This window comes from Rhinolophus sinicus, linkage group LG15, assembly GCF_036562045.2.
Source record: "Rhinolophus sinicus isolate RSC01 linkage group LG15, ASM3656204v1, whole genome shotgun sequence".
NCBI classification, from domain to species: domain Eukaryota; kingdom Metazoa; phylum Chordata; class Mammalia; order Chiroptera; family Rhinolophidae; genus Rhinolophus; species Rhinolophus sinicus.
In genome coordinates this window covers 20,410,560-20,428,529 of record NC_133764.1, presented here as the reverse complement: position 1 = coordinate 20,428,529, position 17,970 = coordinate 20,410,560, and the positions used below count along the sequence as shown (strand labels likewise).

At 51.7% G+C, this 17,970-nt stretch overlaps 1 protein-coding gene across 5 annotated transcripts in view; it reads left to right on the top strand.

The window, feature by feature from the left end:
• ASIC2 (acid sensing ion channel subunit 2) overlaps nucleotides 1-17,970 on the top strand; it is a 960,074-nt gene that overhangs the window by 703,914 nt on the left and 238,190 nt on the right. For 3 of the 5 annotated variants that reach the window (XM_074319706.1, XM_074319708.1, XM_074319707.1), the window contains exon 1: nucleotides 789-2,701. The exons of 1 other annotated variant lie outside the window; for it this stretch is intronic. In XM_074319706.1, the coding sequence (XP_074175807.1) occupies nucleotides 1,994-2,701 (708 nt within the window). In that variant the 5' untranslated portion in view covers nucleotides 789-1,993. Of the gene's footprint in view, nucleotides 1-788; nucleotides 2,702-17,970 lie in introns of those variants that run through there. One more of the 5 variants, XM_019732609.2, reaches the window with a different exon arrangement.

Genomic DNA, 17,970 nt, shown 5'->3' with positions numbered 1-17,970 from the left:
TGTGAGAATGTCAGCGATGGAGTGTCCTGTCCGAGGAAGTCACACTGCTTTCTCCTGCCCTCCTAGGAGAGTTGCGCGGGGCTGACTGCTCCAGTTCTGAGCAGCAGTGCTTCCAGGGAAGTGGCTGGGCTGGGCGCACACAGGAAGCGCCTAAGAGGCAGGGGACAGGCCGTCCTGCGGAGCTCAGCCTGTCAGAGGCCCAGTCACTGCTCCCAGCGTCTCAACACACATACTTATTTACAAAACACACGCTCCCGCGCAAAACACACCAACCACACACCCCATGCAGAAACCCTGCTGCCCATCCACATATCAGCACACCCATTTGTACCCACCACCAACTAAGTGCACACACACACACACACACACACAGAACATACACACGATCACTCTTACACACACCGCATACACTCAGCCACAGTCCAGCATCTGCAGATAAGCTCATACCCACAAGATACATCGACATGCCCGCTCACACGTACCCATGCACGTCCTACCCACACTCAGTGCGTGACACCCCACTCGTGTTACACACTACCCAGTGGCTCGCTCTCACGACAGCCCATCTCACGTAGTCAGAAGTGCTCTCACACTTCTCTGCACATGGCCCCCCATAAACACCGTGTTTCTACTCCACATCTCTCCCACCAGCCCAGCCCGCACACCCCCACCCCAGCACGTCTGTGCAGTGCGTCCCCCACCCGGCCGGCTCCAGCAAGAGGCCTCCAGCTCGGTGTGCAGCGGCCACAGTGGCCAGGAATTAAAATGCAGCGAGGAGGAGCCGGGGCGCGTCAGCACCGCGTCTCCAGGAGCACAGCGCTCGCCGCCGCTGCCCCGCCCGCTCTGAGCCGCCGGCCCAGCGAGCTGAGGAGCAGGTGCTCAAAGCTCAGCCCGCGCCAGCGTCGCGCGGCCGCTGCCCAAGTTCGCCCGGGGCCCGAGGAGGGTCGGGCAACCGGGAAAGGAGCGCAGCCGGCGCCGCGGGCTTGGAGTCTCTAGAGGAGAAGGGCGCGCGGAGCAGCGAGTTCGGGTCACCCGCAGGAGGTGTAAGCCGGGGCCCCGCTGTCCTCAGCTCCTGGCGCCGCCGGGGCAGAGAGAAGAAGAGGCAGCGGACAGCGAGACCGGGCTTTTCCGAAGACTCCAAGCACCCAGGAGAGCCCGGTGAAAAAGCGACACTTCCTTCTGGCCAGCCTCCTCGAAGGGTCCCAGCAGCCAGCAGCCTCTGGCAGGACGGCCTGACAGCCCCCAGCCCCAGGCGAGAGCGGGCACATCGCAGGACTTGGGGTGCCTTAGCCGGTCTCAGCCGAGCGCAGCCCAAGGAGCAGTGAGAAGGGTCCTGGAGGGAAGGGAAAGAGGGCAGCATCCAGCAGAGCGACCACTCACCCCGGTACACACCCACCCCACCCGCCGAGCCAGGGGCGGCGGTGCGCCTCTGGGGGCGCTCGTTCCCTGGCGAGTTCTCTCCGGTGTCCCAGCACCGCTGCGCTACGGGCCGGGCTGGTGGGGTGCTTGGGCATGTCCAAATCAGGCATGGTGGCCGAGTGGCTGCTCTCCCGGGACCAGCGTAAAAGCTGGGGTTAGGCGGAGCAGGGGGGACTCAGCTCAGGGTCCCCCGAGGTCCAGGACGAGGGGAGTCGAGGCGGGCGCAGCGCCCAGGAACTGGAGAGGCGGCAGCCGGTGGGGCCCCTCTAGAGGTAGTGGCCGGCTTCGGGCATCCTTCAGGAGGACTAGAAACCAGGAGATCCTGGGAGGCGCTCGGAGAGGCCAGTGCCAGGGGCGGCGGGCCGAGGCGGCGCTCAGCCCCGGGCGGGCGCCCGCGGAGGCGGCAGCGGCGGCGCCGGGTGGGCATGCCGCGCCACCGGAGCTCCTTTCGGGCGCACGCTTCCCTGGCGCGGGCTGCGCGCGGCGGCTGCTGCTTCCACTGCTGCTGTGGACTCCCATGGCGGCTCCGCCCGGCCGGGGCCGCCGCCGCTGCTGCCAGCTGCGGGCTGAATGAATGAGCCGGAGCGGCGGAGCCGGGCTGCCCGCGGCCGCGCTCACCGGCCCGGGACGCTTCCGCATGGCCCGGGAGGAGCCGGCGGCGGTGGCGGCGGCCAGGCAGCCCGGGGGTGGCAGGGGCGGCGGGCGAGAGCCGGCGCTGCAGGGGCCAGGGGTCGCCCGCAGGGGGCGGCCGTCTCTGAGCCGCACTAAACTACACGGGCTGCGGCACATGTGCGCCGGGCGCACGGCGGCGGGGGGCTCCTTCCAGCGGCGGGCGCTGTGGGTGCTGGCCTTCTGCACGTCCCTCGGCTTATTGCTGTCCTGGTCCTCGAACCGCCTGCTCTACTGGCTCAGCTTCCCGTCGCACACGCGGGTGCACCGCGAGTGGAGCCGCCAGTTGCCCTTCCCCGCCGTCACCGTGTGCAACAACAACCCGCTGCGCTTTCCGCGCCTCTCCAAGGGAGACCTGTACTACGCCGGCCACTGGCTCGGGCTGCTGCTGCCCAACCGCACCGCGCGCCCTCTGGTCAGCGAGCTACTGAGGGGCGACGAGCCGCGCCACCAGTGGTTCCGCAAGCTGGCGGACTTCCGCCTCTTCCTGCCGCCGCGCCACTTCGAGGGCATCAGCGCCGCCTTCATGGACCGCCTGGGCCACCAGCTCGAGGACATGCTGCTCTCCTGCAAGTATCGCGGCGAGCTCTGCGGCCCGCACAACTTCTCTTCCGTGAGTTGTCCTCCGCGCGAACCCGCTCCCTCTGCTCCCCCGCTCTCAGAAGGTGCTCCAACCCCGCCAGGGGGCTGGACACCAGGCCCCTTGCGGTGACATCATTCCGTGATGCCAAGGTGGAACCCAGTCTTGGGTCCCCAGAGTCTGCTCCTCCAGGTTGTGAGAAGTTGAACACAACTGTGGGAGTCGCTTCGCTCTTCTATCCCGGCCTCGCTCCTTCCAGTGTCAATCCCCAAGCCCTGAACTCTACTCCTTGTGTCCCCCCAGGGAGAATGAGGACTCCTTCTCTGGAGTCTCACCCCCAGACCCATAGAAGTGCAGGCAGCTGCCCTGTGTCTGGGACGAAGGGATGGGAAGAGAGAACCAGGTCGTAAGTGTGGGCTTGTTGTCTCTGGGAAGACCAATAGAAAGCTCTTCACAAATGGGCCATCACGAGAGACGTGCAGAGGCCCTAAAGCAAGCTTAGGACTCTAAGAAGTCATGGCTTCAGAGTTCCAAGACCCTTCCAATCTAGGGGGACTGTGGAGGAAACTCCCAGAGTATTCATTAACACTGAAGCTGTAACTAGTTTGATGGGGAAAGCTGCAGCCCCTTCTGCTACCTGTGTTTTTCAAAAGTGCTCGTGTCTTAAGCATCCCGGGGAATTGAGCAGTGGTTAGCTCGGGCAGGACCCGTGCTCCTGCCAGGTGTGCGTACAGATCCGGCAGTCTAGAGGAACCAACACCCTGCAGTGGGGAAAGCAGCTAACAGCCCGTCCAGGAGAAGCTGTGCTCAGGGTTTGTAAGCCATTTGCTGTGCTGGTTCCCCCACGCTGTGGGTCTGGATAACGCAGCTGTCAGGCAGAAGGTATCTGCTTTGTGCAATCTGCCTAGGGGGAGTTCTGGTGCGAGGCCCCAGCCTGGCGCTAGCCTGTCCAGCCATTCTTGTGTAAATGTCCCTTGGGTGGATCTGGGCTTTTCCACTAGTGCCACAAAGGTTGGTGTGTGAATGTATTTATAGTGCCCTGATGGCGATTTTAGCAGCCCTGGTGCATCACACCTGACAGTCTCATCTCTGACAAAGCTGTTTCTGGGATGGTAAAGAGTGCTATGGCTCCAACAGGTGTTGGCACAGTCAGGCCAGCCTCTGACTGCCTAATTGGGCTAGTAGGACGTTGACCTTGGCTTCAATCTTGCAGCCCTTGCTATGCTTTAAGCCTGTTTGTAGAGTAACCCTGAATCCTCCACTCCCCAAACATGCCTTGTTTTCTAGACCTTTCAGCTTGCCTTTAAAGAATCCCTACCTGGTGGCTGCCCTACCTTAGCAAGCAGGAGACATTGTGAACATATGCTTCTAAGTGACTTCTTCCAGATTGTAAACACAAGTCTGAGTTCCACAAAGATGAAGGAATGAGGGTAGGGACGCCTTTTGTTTATTGTTTTTGGCTGACCCCTATGTAGCAGCCTCGAGAGTTAGATTGAAGTTCAATGTTATATCCGCGTATCAGCAGCACCAACTCCAAGTTATACAACACGGCCTACGAACTACAATTCTGCACATCTAGCGATGGTTTTACAAAGTGTCCAGAATTGCGTGCTAACAGCCAGTAGTCACTTCTGACATTCATCACAACCTTGCGTTAGCAATGAGTTTTATTCCCGTTTAAAAGATGAAGAAAATGAAACTCTAAAACACTCTCCAAAACTCAGAGCCAGAAGGTTCAAAGTAAAACTTTGCATACCATGAAATGCATTACATAGAAGCCACATGTAACCTTCTCTCTAGCCCTGGGCCTCTCTTCTCTCACAGGACCCCTGGGTAGGACTCTTGCCTTCCCGTATCTCCAACAAATCCTATCCCTCCTAGGAGCATGGAAAATAGGGCTGCTGCAGGGGTCCAGGTGACCATGGCCTTGGCCACATGTTACCCAGGCCTAACTCATCTCTGTCTGCAAGCACACAGCCCCTTCAGGAGCCACCTGACCTCAGCCTCCCCGGCAGGTATGACCATGAGTTAAAGACAGCAGGGTCCTCCCCACTGGGCACACCCTACTCTTCCCTCCCCGTACCTCGCCTTCCTGTGACTAAAGAGTTTGTCAGCACACACACACCCAAGCAAAAGTATTATCTCCGTTCCCCAAAACTATGTGTTCCTGGGCAATCAAGTGGTCCCTGGTGGCTTCCTGTTATGGCTTTGTCCTGGGAGTTTCCAGCCCCATAACATCTCATGCTGTAGCTTCCCCCTGCCCCCCAAGGGCCTCAGAATTAAAGGCTGTGCCCTTCTAGCTATGGAAGCCAGGATCTATTTCAGGGGATCCCCAAATACAGAGTGGGCCTGTGAGGTTAGACTTTTGTCTAACCATGCTGCACTGTCTCAAGCCTTGTCATCTTTGATGGAATGGCACTATACTGTAGTGGGTAAGAGCATGAATGCTCAAGCTGTATGGATGGTTCAAATGCTGGGACTACTACTTACTGTGTGTCCTTGGGCCAGTGACTTAATCTCTCTGTTCTTTAGTTTCCTACTCCATCTAGTGGAGGTACCAATAGTAAGAACAATAGTATATACTCTGTATTAGTTGTGTATTGGGGTGTGTGTGTGTGTGTGTGTGTGTGTATGTGTGTATGGAGAGAGAGGGGGAGAGAGAGAGAGAGAGAGCTCTTAAAACTGTGCTGGGCCCCCATAAAAGTGTTGCTTTTAAAGGCATTGGCCTCCTGACTGGCCTTGGGCCTCCAGCTCAGCACTCCCTCTCCCCTGCATCCATCTTCTGCACTGTACCCAGAGTAGTCTTTCTAACGCTCCACTCTGAGCACGCCATCCTTCCGTGGCTCATCGGTCCTCAGGATCTGGTCCCATTCCTTGGGCCCTGCCTTCTCTCTTGCCACGCCCTCTCTCATACCACTCAAGCTCTGCAGAGCATCTTACAGCTGGACCCCGCTCCTCAAGCCTCCCTGCCTTCCTCGGCTAATACAGGGGCCTCCACCTGTGCTGCTTTGTCAGCCTGGGAACACCTACTCATCCTTCAACACCCAATTGTAATAATTAAGGTTCTCCTCATTAGAAATGCAGGTTTCTTCTGCTTTGGAGCCTTTCCTGATCACCTCACCCTCCTCCTCTCATCACCAAACAATGGATGCCGTCCTCCTTTCTCCCTCGATCACCCCATTTGGGTGTTGGTCCTCACAGGGGGGCATGTCATCACACCTCCTGGTCTGTGTCTGTCTCCCCCTCTAAACCTGGTCTCCAGTACCCAGCACAGAGTGTGATACTAAGTATTCAGGAAAGGTCTAGGGAATGAATACCTTCACCAGGTACCCCTAAGACTTTCTCTTGTCCTGCATCACCCACTCCAAGATTTTTGGCTTAATTTCTCCAGGAACACCAGTGGTGTGCATTTCTAATGAGTAAATGCCCAAACAATTTTGGAGCATTTATTCCTTTTGGGGGGCAAAGGGAAAGAGTGGGGAGCAGGATGCCAAGTACTCCCCAGACACCTGTGCTTCCCAAGGTCTAAGAGGACTAGTGCAACAGGTGAGGGATGGGCTTGCAGGGGGCACCCTTGGGGAAATGTGCCTGCTGTCCCCAAAGTCTCACTCCATCCAGTTCGACTCATGGTCTGGAAATAAACTTGGCAGGGGAGAGAAGATGACTGGGGAGCAGCACCTGTTGGGTTTTGTTGTCCAGGCCCACTCGGGATGGGTTTCTCTGCAGCTCATGTTTGCGTGTTACAGCTATGCAGGGGTTAATCACTCAGCCCTCAGACAAAGCAGCCCCTACTTTGGAATGCCCATGTTGTTTCCCTGGCATCAGCCGTGGACCGTGGACTCTGCATACTCTGGACCTCCCGAGTTTTCCTGGGGGCGGAGAAAAGCAGCCTTCTCAATAATTGGGCAGGATGCAGATCTGTGAGCCCAATCTATCTGGGTATTGAGGCCTTGGAAGAGGAGCTGCTGGGTGGGGACCAGGGGCACACAGACGCCACTCAGGGTCCACTGCGAGAACCAGGAGCAGTGTCCATCTCTGGGAGGAGGCATGGTTCAGGGCAAAGTGTCCGGCAGACCTGGCTCAGGGTTTTGGCTCTGCCCCTTTGGACTGGCACTTAACTCTCCAGGCCTCATAGAGCTGGGAGGAAGATACATATATGGGGACGGGCCCGTGCCTGGACAGCAATCGGTGCTTCATACTCAGACACTATTGCTACAATGTGGAGAAAGAGACTGACACAGCTTCTGTGTCGGTGGTAGCAGGTATTACTCCTTATCAATACAATTATCGTATCTTGTCACGACTGCTTACCTGAGTGGGGCTATGCTCATTGCCCGGTTCATGCGTCCAGTCACTCAGTGTCTACTGAGTATCGACTACGTGGTAAGTTCTCTTCTAGCTCTTGGGGATGTAAAATTCAGTGAGGTGTGGTGTGTGTCCTCCATGAACTTGCCGTGGCGTTGAACAAAGAGATATGTGAACAGATGCCAGGAGTGCAGAGGTGCTGTGTGGGCTCAGGGGAGTCCCCAGGCTGGACTGGGGTCCTCTATTGGCTTCTTGGAGGAGGGCACATCTGACCTGAATTTTGAAGAATCAATAGTAGTTCCAAGGTAGAGGAGGGAAGGAGGGCTTCAGGGAGAGGGGGAAGCATGTGCAAATAAGTACAGAGGCAGGAAATGAGATCAAGCCCAAGCTTTGCAGGCCCTGAGCTAAGTTCAGGGTGGCTGGAGGGAGGGCTGGGTGTGCTGAGGGGGTGTTCAGGGATGGTAATGCAATGGTATGATGGACATCCGGGGTCCACCCTGAGTTTTTAAACTTTGTAGCAAAACCTCTGACTTCTTTCATACTGGCTATTACACTACAGAAGGAGGCCTCATCCACGTCCCAGCCCCCCAATTGCCACCCCCATTCCTAACTCCATCAGGGGCCACTCCTCCCTGTACCTGTCCCCCATTTCCTATTCCCATTTGTAGGGGTCAGCCTTGAGTCCAGATTTTGGACTAGTCATACGTTAAAAGCCAAGGAAACAGGACTTGGTTTCATCACACTTTGTCACAGCAAGCAGGCTGGCTAGTACACGCCAGTGACGGAAAACAAGAAATCATTTCAGCAACATATTGTTTAAAATCAGCAAATTCTGTTGAAATGCTGGTAGGCCAGGCAGTCCAGTAGTTGCGAGGATGGATGTCTTTAGGGAGGCAAGAAAGATACTCGTGCCCTTAGAGAAAGAGGAATAAATGAGCTAATACATGTAAAGTGCTTAGAACAGTTTCTGGCACCAAGTAAGGACTCAATAAATGTGAGCTATTTCCATTATTATTACTTGCAGTGAGAGTTTCGAGGGAAGAATGACAGCAAATGGCCCTGCACATCTGTGATGTGCCAGACCCGGGCGGGGCATGTTTCATGCCACATCAATTCTCACAGTGACCCTAAGAGGTCGTGTGATCATCCACAGTGTATAAATGGGGGAACTGCAGCTCAGGGACCGTCTGTAGTGCCTAAAGTCACAGAGTCAGCAGATGACAAAGCTGGGATTTGAACCCAAGTCCTCATGACTGCAAAGGTACATGCAAAGGCAGCTGGATGCACAGCTGTGCAGTTGGAGGAGGAAGAAGCAGCGTTGGTGGGAGGCAGGGAATGTGCGGGGACGACCGACCTGACCTCATTTCTGCTCTGACCAGCTATGTGACTTTGGCCTCGGGATCTTCCTTTGTGAAATGAGGGCATGAGCTACGTAAATGACCAGTGGGACTCAGCTGAAAAGTTCTTCGTCCAAGCGAGCAGTCAGGGGGAAATTGGGCTTAACTACTACAGATGGCCTGAGCTCTACAGCCAACCATTTCTTTTCTTTGCAGAGCTGAAGCAGTGATTAAGGGGGAAATGTACAAGTTATTGAAGTGCTCGAGACAGGATGGTGATTAAATAGACATTTATACAAGGAACACGAGAAGACCTGCACCAGTTATTTGACTTTGGGGAAATTAGTTTAGGGAACCAAATGTAAACTCTGCTCAGGTCTGCAGATATCCAAATTGACCAATGTCAGGCTGATGCCAATAGTGGCTATTTGGGGGCCACTGTGGCCAGTCATGATGGCGTCCATCAGATGTCTGCCTGATTGACAAGGGCTAAAGGAATAAGCAGGCCATTTGCTTTGTGCATCAGTCGCTTTGATTCTCCTAAGTGATTTGCTTGGAGCAGCTACTCGGAGATTCAATCAGTCAGCACTCACTAAGCGCCTACTGTGTGCCAGGCACTGGGCCACAGATAAATCCACTCTGTTTCTGGTAAATAGGCCTGTGAAGGTCAGTGTCCTTTGTCAGGGTGAGTGGGTCTACAAGGAGCTGCCCGTCATACAGGGAGCGAAGCCAGACATGCCATAGCCTAGGATTTGTACAGGACATGGTCGCATCAAATTCACCAGCATCAAATGGGTGTTATGGAACCCATTTTACAGATGAGGAAAGCGAGGTTCAGAAAGGTACAAAGTCACAGCTTGCAGGCAGCAGAGTCAGGATTCAACCAAACATTGGCCCTGCTCCAAAGCCAATGTTTGTTTATTTTGTTCTTTAGAGTTCCATATAAGTGAGATAATATGGTATTTGTCTTTCTCAGTTTGACTTATTTCACTTAGTGTACTTAACTTGAAGTTTCTTTCACTGCAAGTTGGTGTAGGCTCCAGAAGTCACCTGGATGCCACGGCCTGCAACTCGGAGAAGGAAAGACCGTTCCTATGAGTACAGAATCAGTGATGGGCTTGTACCTCCTATTCCATCAGCCTAACAGCTGGATGGAAGTAGATCTACAAAGGAGAAGCTACTCAAGAGTTGTGGGAAAAGTTTTAATCCAGCCATAATCTGAACTAACCATTTTCATTCTCTCAAGGACATTGGTAACTTAAGTCCTGGCTAAGGAGTTGTTGCCAAATTAAGATCCAGCTCAGGTCTGTGCTAACAAATAGATGACTCACTCGTAATTGGAACATGAATTGTTGGTAAAACAAATAGAGGCCGCGAACATACAGGGAAGTTTGTTCTCCTGAGCTTGTCAAATATCTCCCCTGACACCATTGTTTATACTATTAAATTGCTTAGTAAATTGTTTTCTCTGATTCCACACACATTTATTGAGCTTCTACTCTCTGTCAGGCACTTTGCATTCGTTTGTTTATTTCAGCCTGACACAAGAGTATTCTTTTCTCCTTGGTACCAATAAGGAAAGTGAGGGGGAGAGTGGCTCAGTAACTGGCCCAAGGTCATCAACCCTGATCTCACGGTTCCAAAGTCGGGGCTCTTTGCACAACATCACACTTGTTCCCACAAAGAAATCCCAATACAGCCTTGGCCAGACAAACCTGCATTTCTAATCAGCAGTCTTAATTCTTATAACTAGGTAGGAGAGCATCATGCACACGACCATCTCATGTTATCCCTACCACAATGGAGGGTGAGTATTGCACCCTGTTTTCTGGTGGACATCAGAGGGAGCAGTGACTTGCAGAGGGTCACATGGCATGGGAAGAGAAAACAGCCAGAATTGGGATTCAGGCCTCTCAAACCTCCCATATACCTTTTCCCTCCAGCTGCTCTGTGCTTGGTCAACGTGGGCTTCAGGGATTTTACCTGCCCTGGAAGGTTTTCTTAGGGAAAAAGCAATGGGCTCCTGAACGCCGTGTAGAAAAGAATCAGTGCTGAAACTGACAGCTGAGACGAGGCATGGAGGCAAGTGCTGAGTGCCTTCTATAGCGCTGTCCAGAGACCTGCCCTCCTTCCCAGGCAGGTCTGTTTGAGCACATTCCAGTTGGCTGCGGATGAATGGGGAGCCTTCCAGGCCCATGCTTCTCAAGCTTTAGCATACCTAGTTTCCTGGGCCCACTGCAGAGCTCCTGATTCAGTCGGTCTGGAACTGAGCCTGAGATTTGCATTTCTAAAAGCTTCCAGATGCTGCAGATGCTGCTGGGTCATGGACCACACTTGGAGGGGCAAGGCTATGAGCTTCTCGAAGTCCGAGAAATCCTAAGAAGAGATCAGTGTTCTCTCAGTCATGGCCAATCCCCTGGGTCTGTAAAAGCGCACGTGGAATGAGCATTCTAGTGTGAAGCAAGGAAGGGTGCCTGGGGAAGGAGTGTTGGGATCCCCCGCGAACCCAGGAGGGTGGGCCTGACAGAGGCATCCTTTCCTGGGGGCAGCCTACGTGCCACATCAAAGCAGGGTCCCCAGAGGAGCCATGGGCCTAGCCAGAGTGTCAACCAAGCCAAAATGCAAAGGCCGTCTGGTAGACTGAATAATGGCCCCTCAAAGAGAGCTGCACCCTCATTCCCAGAAGCTGTGAGTACATTACCTTCCATGACAAAAGGGGCTTTGCAGATGTGATGCAGTTAAAGGTTTTGAGATGGAGAGATTATCCTGGTCATCCAGGGGGCCCAATATACTCACAAAGGTCCTTGTAAGAGAGAAACAAGAAGATCAGAGTCGGAGCAGAAGGTGTAACCACAGAAAGAGAGGTCAGAGAGACAGAGGAGATTTGACGACACTACACTGATGGCTTTGAAGATAGAGGAAGGGGCCGTGAGCCAAGGCCTGCAGGCAGCCTCTAGTCTCAGGGAGTCAGGGAACAGATTCTCCCCCAGAGCCTCCAGGAGGAATGCAGGCTGGCTGACCCCTTGATTTTAGCCTTTTGACCTACAGAACTATAGGTTAATATACTTGTGTTGTTTGAAGCTACTAAGTGTGTGGTAATTTGTTCTAACAGCACCAGAAAACTAATGTAAGTCTCATTTGTTCTCCAAAATACTCTCTACTACACACCTCACCCCACATAGCGAACCAGGCTGGGTAGGTTTGGATCAGGGTCTGTCCTAAAACCAAGAAAATAAAAGCGTCCTTAACAAACATGCAGCTACGTTCAAAAAAGTCAAAATGGGCATATTTTATCCATGCTTATATTCCTGCAAGTTTGGGGATTTAGACCCCAGAAACTTAGAGAGGAAGTGGTTGGAGAGATAGAAAGAAGGGGGCTTCAGGAGTCAGACTCAAGTTCAAATCCCAGGTCCACCAGGTATGAAGTGGCTGGCTGTTGGGGAGTTGCTTACCTTCATGGAGACCATTTCCTTCTTTGTAAAACAGATACTTTCCTTGCAGGGTTGTTGTGAAACTTAAGGACACTATATTTATCCATTCAAAAAGCATTTTACGGAGAGCCAGCTATGGTCTACTCCTGGCCGATAAAAGTTGGATGTATATACAGAAAGCATCTCTACTCTCTTGAATGTAAAAGCACAGATGTATAGGTGCTAGATAAACGTGAGCTATCACTGCCATCCTCCTTATCGTTATTAATAGGTGACACCTCTCACTTCTTCCGAGGAAAACTTTCAGGCCCTGGAAGAATAGTACGTGAGTGGTGGTCTTCCGTATATCGTCACAATTCTACCCAGAAACCATTCTGTAGTTCTCATATCTCACCTCTAGGGGCAGGCCAGAGCCTTTTACGGTTTTTTCCTCCATTTAGTACCATGACTAAAATTAAAAATCAGAGAAGGCGACTGGGTTAGTCAAGGTCACATCGACAGTCGCTGGGAAGCTTAAAATAGACCCTGAGGATATCTGTGCTGAAGCCCACAGATCATGTTTTTATATCGCAGCAGCATCTGCTTCTTCCTCTGTGAACTTACTCTTTTTCCGAAATATGTATGCTGGTCATCCCCTTCGGATTCCAATGGCATATCTGATCAGAAAGTCATTGCTACTCTGATCTCTGAGAGTGAAGGCTTTAATCTTCGCTTGGAACCCCTCCCAATGAAAATTATTTTCCCACTTTGAAATGGCCCGGGCATCCACTGTGAGCTCACATCCATAAATCTCAACCTGCTGCTTGGGAAAGCAGATGAGGTTTGATTCAGTTTCTCAACACAGGCTCACAGAGCAAATTATGGCAAGAATTTGATTTATAGAAGCACCTCAAAGGCTCTGGAGTGAGACGCGTGTTTATTCACTTTATTACCGTTTATTTTACACTATCTCTTTATGCTCCCTGCACATGGATTCGAAAGACTATTTGGATAGCTGCCTCTGGCCTGCTGGTTTGCACAGCGTTGTTGAGGACCATGGCTCTCTTTCCTGATGCTGCCAGGTTGGGGGTCCTTATACCAATGTTGGGGTGAAGCCCAGCTATAACACAGGCTTGGAGACACTTGCCCACAGTTTTTGCCTGAACTTCCCCAGTTCTGTGTTTGCAGTTGGTGTGGCTCTCCAGCTGCAACCCCAGGATGTGTACAGGCAGGCTCGATTGAAGATTCAAATATCTCAGAACAGCTGGGGACATTTAACATGGCTATAATTACATTACATGTTTGACAGTACATGGAGTGAGAGCCTTTTTTGTTGTTGTTGAATATGCGACGAGCATCAAATGTTTTAACCAGCCAGGGAAATACGGCTGCATTTTTCACATCCAAGTAGTTGCATTTGTAAAATTCCGGCCCCGGGGTGAGTGTCTCGGGCTCCAATCTTCTTTTGCCGTGTCTTTGGAAAGGCGAGAACGACATCCCTTCGTCGGTGACTGAGGAGCTGGGTTAGGTGAGCTCTGATGCTGAGGAAAGAAGGGAACAGGCAGGGACCACGTCGGCACCCCTGTGCCAGGGCAGGTGCCCAGGGTCTGGAATGTCACCCCAGCTCTCACAGTGTCCCCAGCAAAGTGGTGAGAAGGAAGCAGAGGCTCGGGAGCACACACACACTTGCCCTAAGTGACAGTACTAACACCTGTTGGAGCTGGGGTCAGCTAAGGTCTCCACAGAGCATTTTTGGTGCCTTGGGTGTAATGGTTGATGCCAGGAGGTGGTGTGGGCAGAGTGGAAACAGGACGGAGGACCGGCTGCTCTGTACCTGGCTCTGTGCCTCCCCGTTGTATTCTTCAGCCCTCGTGACAGTCCTCTCGGGGCCACCCCTATGGTGCCCATTTTATTTTTACTTTTTTATTTTTCAATTTATTTTATTTCATTTCACTTAAGATTTTCACCAAAAGACAGGTAACATACAACATTACACCAGCCTCAAGGGTCCACCACAGCCATTCAACGTCCACACACCTGAAGAAGTGACCACCGCGACAAGTCCAGCAAGCATCCGACACCAGGCCGTGCCACCAGGACATTACCTCCTGTATCTCCTACGCTGTACACCACATCCCTACCACCCACCTGCTCTACACCTGGAGACCGGAACCCCCCCCCCTTCACTTCCTCCCCCACTTCCCAATCCCTCCATTACATTCAATACGATTCTACATCAATTTCTGATGTACAGCACAGTGGCTGGACAGCCGTGTAATCTAAGAAATGGTCCCCCCTGACTAGCCCAGTACCCACCTGGCACCCCACACAGCCACCACCATACCATTGACTACACGTCCCATGCTCCCCTCTGTAACTATCAGTCTGTACTTCTTATGTCCCCCACCTCTCACACCCCACCCCCCCAAGTCCCCATCCACAATCCCAACGAATCCAGCACCCACCCAACACCACACATATGTATCACAATACTATTGACTATATTCCCTATGAAACAGCTCACATACCCATGACCACTGGGTAACAACCAATTTGTACTTCTTAGTCCTCTCCCCTCCCTCCCTCATCCCCCAAACCGCCTTCCCATCTAGCAACCATCAAAATGTTTCCTGTATCCATGAGTCCGTTTCTGCTCTGCTTGTCTGCCTTGTTCTTTAGATTCCACACATGAGTGAAATCTCACTGTATCTGTCCTTCCCTGTCCAACACCCCACTCAGCACAATTCCCTCCAGGTCCATCCATGTTGCTGCAGACGGCAAGAACTAATTCCCCTCCCCAGCTGGGCAACACTCCACTGCATACAGGCACCACCTCCTTGTCTCCTCTCCACCCACCCCTCCATTAACAGACACCCAGGCTGCCGCCACATCGTGGCCATTGTAAACAATGCTTCAGTGAACATATGGATGCACACGTCCCCTCAAAGTAGTGTTTGGGTTTCTTCAGATAAATACCCTGATGCGGGATTACAGGGTCCATCTTTGTCTCTTGTTATAGCCTTTGTTTTAAAGTCCATTTTGTCTGGTATAAGTATTTTACCCCAGCTTTTTTTTTTGGTATTTTTAATTTCCGTACTCATGAAATATCTTTTTCCATCCCTTTACTTTCATTCTGTGTGTGTCTTTCAATCTGAAGTGAGTCTCTTGTAGGCAGCATATGTAAGGTCTTATTTTCTTATCCATTCAGCCCTCGATGTCTTTTGAGTGGAGCATTTAATCCATTAATAGACTTGTATGTCTATTTTGAGTGGAGCATTTAATCCATTTACATTGAAAGTAATTGTTGATAGATATGTTGCTATTGCCATTTTATTTTCAAAATTTTGATCTATTTTTTTCTCCATGTTAAAGAAGTCCCTCTAACATTCCTTCTAATATTGGTTTGGCTTTTTTAGTCCTTTAGCTTTTTCTTATCTGGGAAGCTCTTTTTGTGTCCTTCAGTTCTAAATGATAGCTTTGCTGGGTAGAGCAACCTTGGTTATAGGTCCTTGCTTTTCATCATGTTTAATATTTTGTGCCAATCCCTCTGGCCTGCAAAGTTTGTGTTGAGAAATCAGCTGACAATCTTATGGGAGGTCCCGTCTAAGTTACTAGTTGCCTTTCTCTTGCTGCTTTTAGGATTCTCTCTTTGTCTTTAACCTTTCCCATTCTAATTATAATGTGTCTTGGTGTGGGTGTTGTCTGGGACTTTCTGTGCTTCCTGGACTTGTATGTTCATTTTCTTCACCAGGTTAGGAAAGTTTTCAATCATAATTTCTTCAAATAGGTTCTCAATTCCTTGAGTTCTCTCTTCTCCTTCTGGTACCTCTATAATGTAAACGTTGTTATGCTTGATGTTTTCCCAGAAGTCTCTTAAACTATCCTCATTTTTTTTTTTTTTTTGGATTCTATTTTCTTTTTGCTGTTCTGATTGGGTGTTTTCCACTACATTGTCTTCCAAATTGCTGATTTGATCCCCTGCTTCATCTAGTGTGTTGATGATTCCTTCTAGTACATTCTTCATTTCAGTTATTATATGCTTCACTTCTGACTGGTTCTTTTTTATGGTTTCTGTGTCCTTTTTTCTGCTTGCTCTTTCTTTGTTGAAGTTCTCACTAAGTTCCTTGAGCATCCTTATAAGCATTGTTTGGAACTCTATATTTGATTGGCTGCTTGCCTCCGTTTGTTTATTTCTTTGTTCTGGAGTTTTCTCCTGTTCTTTCATTTGGAACGTATTTCTTTATTTCCTTATTTTAGCTGCCTCTCTGTTTCTATGTATTGGGTAGATCTGTTATGTCCCCCGTTATGGCCAGGTGGCCTTATGTGGTCTGTGCCCTGTGGGGCCCAGTGGCACAGACTCCCTAGTCACCTGCTCTGGGTGCTCCAGGAGTGTCCCTTGTGTGGGTTGTGTGTTCTCTCCTGTTATAGTTGAGCCTTGGGTGCTGTTGGCATGTCAGTGTGTGGGATTGACCCTTAGGCTGACTGGCTGTGGGGTTTGGCTGTTGTGCAGGGGTTTTACCCATGGATCAGGATTTGCCCTAGTGGGCTCTGGTGCCTGTTGAGACCACCCTTTGGGTGTGCTACTTTCGGGGCTAATTGGGCAGTGCTCTGCTGTGGTCTGAAGCCAGCTTCCAAGTATGTTGGTTCTGGGGCCTCTTGTGAGGGGCACCAGTGCAGGCCCAGGTCACCCACTGTCTGTGACCCACCAGGGACTACCTGGTAGGAGCTATAAATTGATTCATGATTGTTTGCTGCATGTGCTAACCCTGGAGGCGTGTGGGAGAGGCCATGCTGTGAGCCAAGGTCATCTGCCACCAATACCAGGACTGGGGTAACTCTGTAAAATGACAGGACACCCCAAGGCCTGCTGCCACCTGCCAGCTCCCTTAACATTCAGCCCCTGGTAAAGCCCCATGAGGTATACAAGTTGGGTGAGGCAGGGTCTAAGGGAGTCGCGAGAGTGGGAAGAGTTGTGGTCACCAGGTTAATGTAAATTCTGGTTTGGTGTCAGTGCTGAGCCTGAAGTTACTCAGCAAAAGTCTCAGAGCACACTGAGGCCATTTGCTGCCTGCCTGAGGTCTGTTGGACATAGTTTTCTCAGAAAGAGTGCGATGTGGGCGGGGCTGGCTGCTCGCCTCAGGTGTTAGGTGAGTTGGGTGGAGTGGGGTCCCAGTGAGTCAGCAAGGCGGAGCTGCAGAGCTCACAAGACCAATCAGATCCAGATTTGGCCTTAAGCATAGGGGGAGGGCTCAACACAGGAAAGATGGCCCCAGCCTGCATGGGAGGAGGACGTCACACAGGGAAAATGCCGACTGTCCTCCAGCCCTCATACTGAAGCCACATGACTCAGTCTGACCCCCATGTGTCTCCGACAGCCACCGAGTTACTACCCCTCCGCTGGAGTTCAAGGTGAGTGCTTGGGAGTGAGAGAGTCTGTGCGCGGGCCTTTTAAGAGGATGCCTGGGTTTCCTGCCACCTTCTGTCCCACCTGGGTGGTCGGAATCCACAGTTTCACAGCCAGATGTTGTGGGGGTTTCTCTGCCCAGCACCATTACTCGGGGCTGGGGAGACTGGCATGGGGTTGAGATCTCTCGCTCCTCTGTGGGGAGCCTCCCTCCTGGTTCTCAACTGCCACATGGGGGTTTGGGGTTAGCCAGTTCCACGTCTCCGCCCCTCCTACCAGTCTCGCCGTGGCTTCTTTATATCGTCAGTGATAAAACTTCTGTTCAGCCAGACTTCAGGTGGTTCTCCAGGTGGCTTGTTCTGTAATTCAGTTGTAAACTTAATGTGTTCATGGAAGGAAGCAGGCACAGTATTGACTCTACCATCTTGAATCTCCCCTGTTATGCCCATTTTAAAGATGAGGGAATCAAGGTTCATAAGATCACTGCGGGAAGTAGGACCTGCATCTCATGCTCGTAAAGGATTGCGTTTTGAATATTTAATTTATTTTGACCCTTGGTGACCTCCCTTCCACTCCCTCCCCTGCTCCATTTTCCAAGACTCTCCATGACCTCTTCCTACCCTCCTGGAGTGAGCGGTTCGTGGACCCAAGTCTCAAAGCCAAGTCACTTATGAGCTGCTCATCTTTTCTTAAGGAAGTTTTTCAACTTCCATGCCCTTGTTCAGGCTGTTCCCATCCCCTGGATGGAAGCATTCTCTATTCTATAGAGCTGGGTGTTAGATATGCACAGACTATGCCTGGAGGGGGGCAGGGGTCTGATAAAGGGCTGCCCCTGAGGAGGGGGCT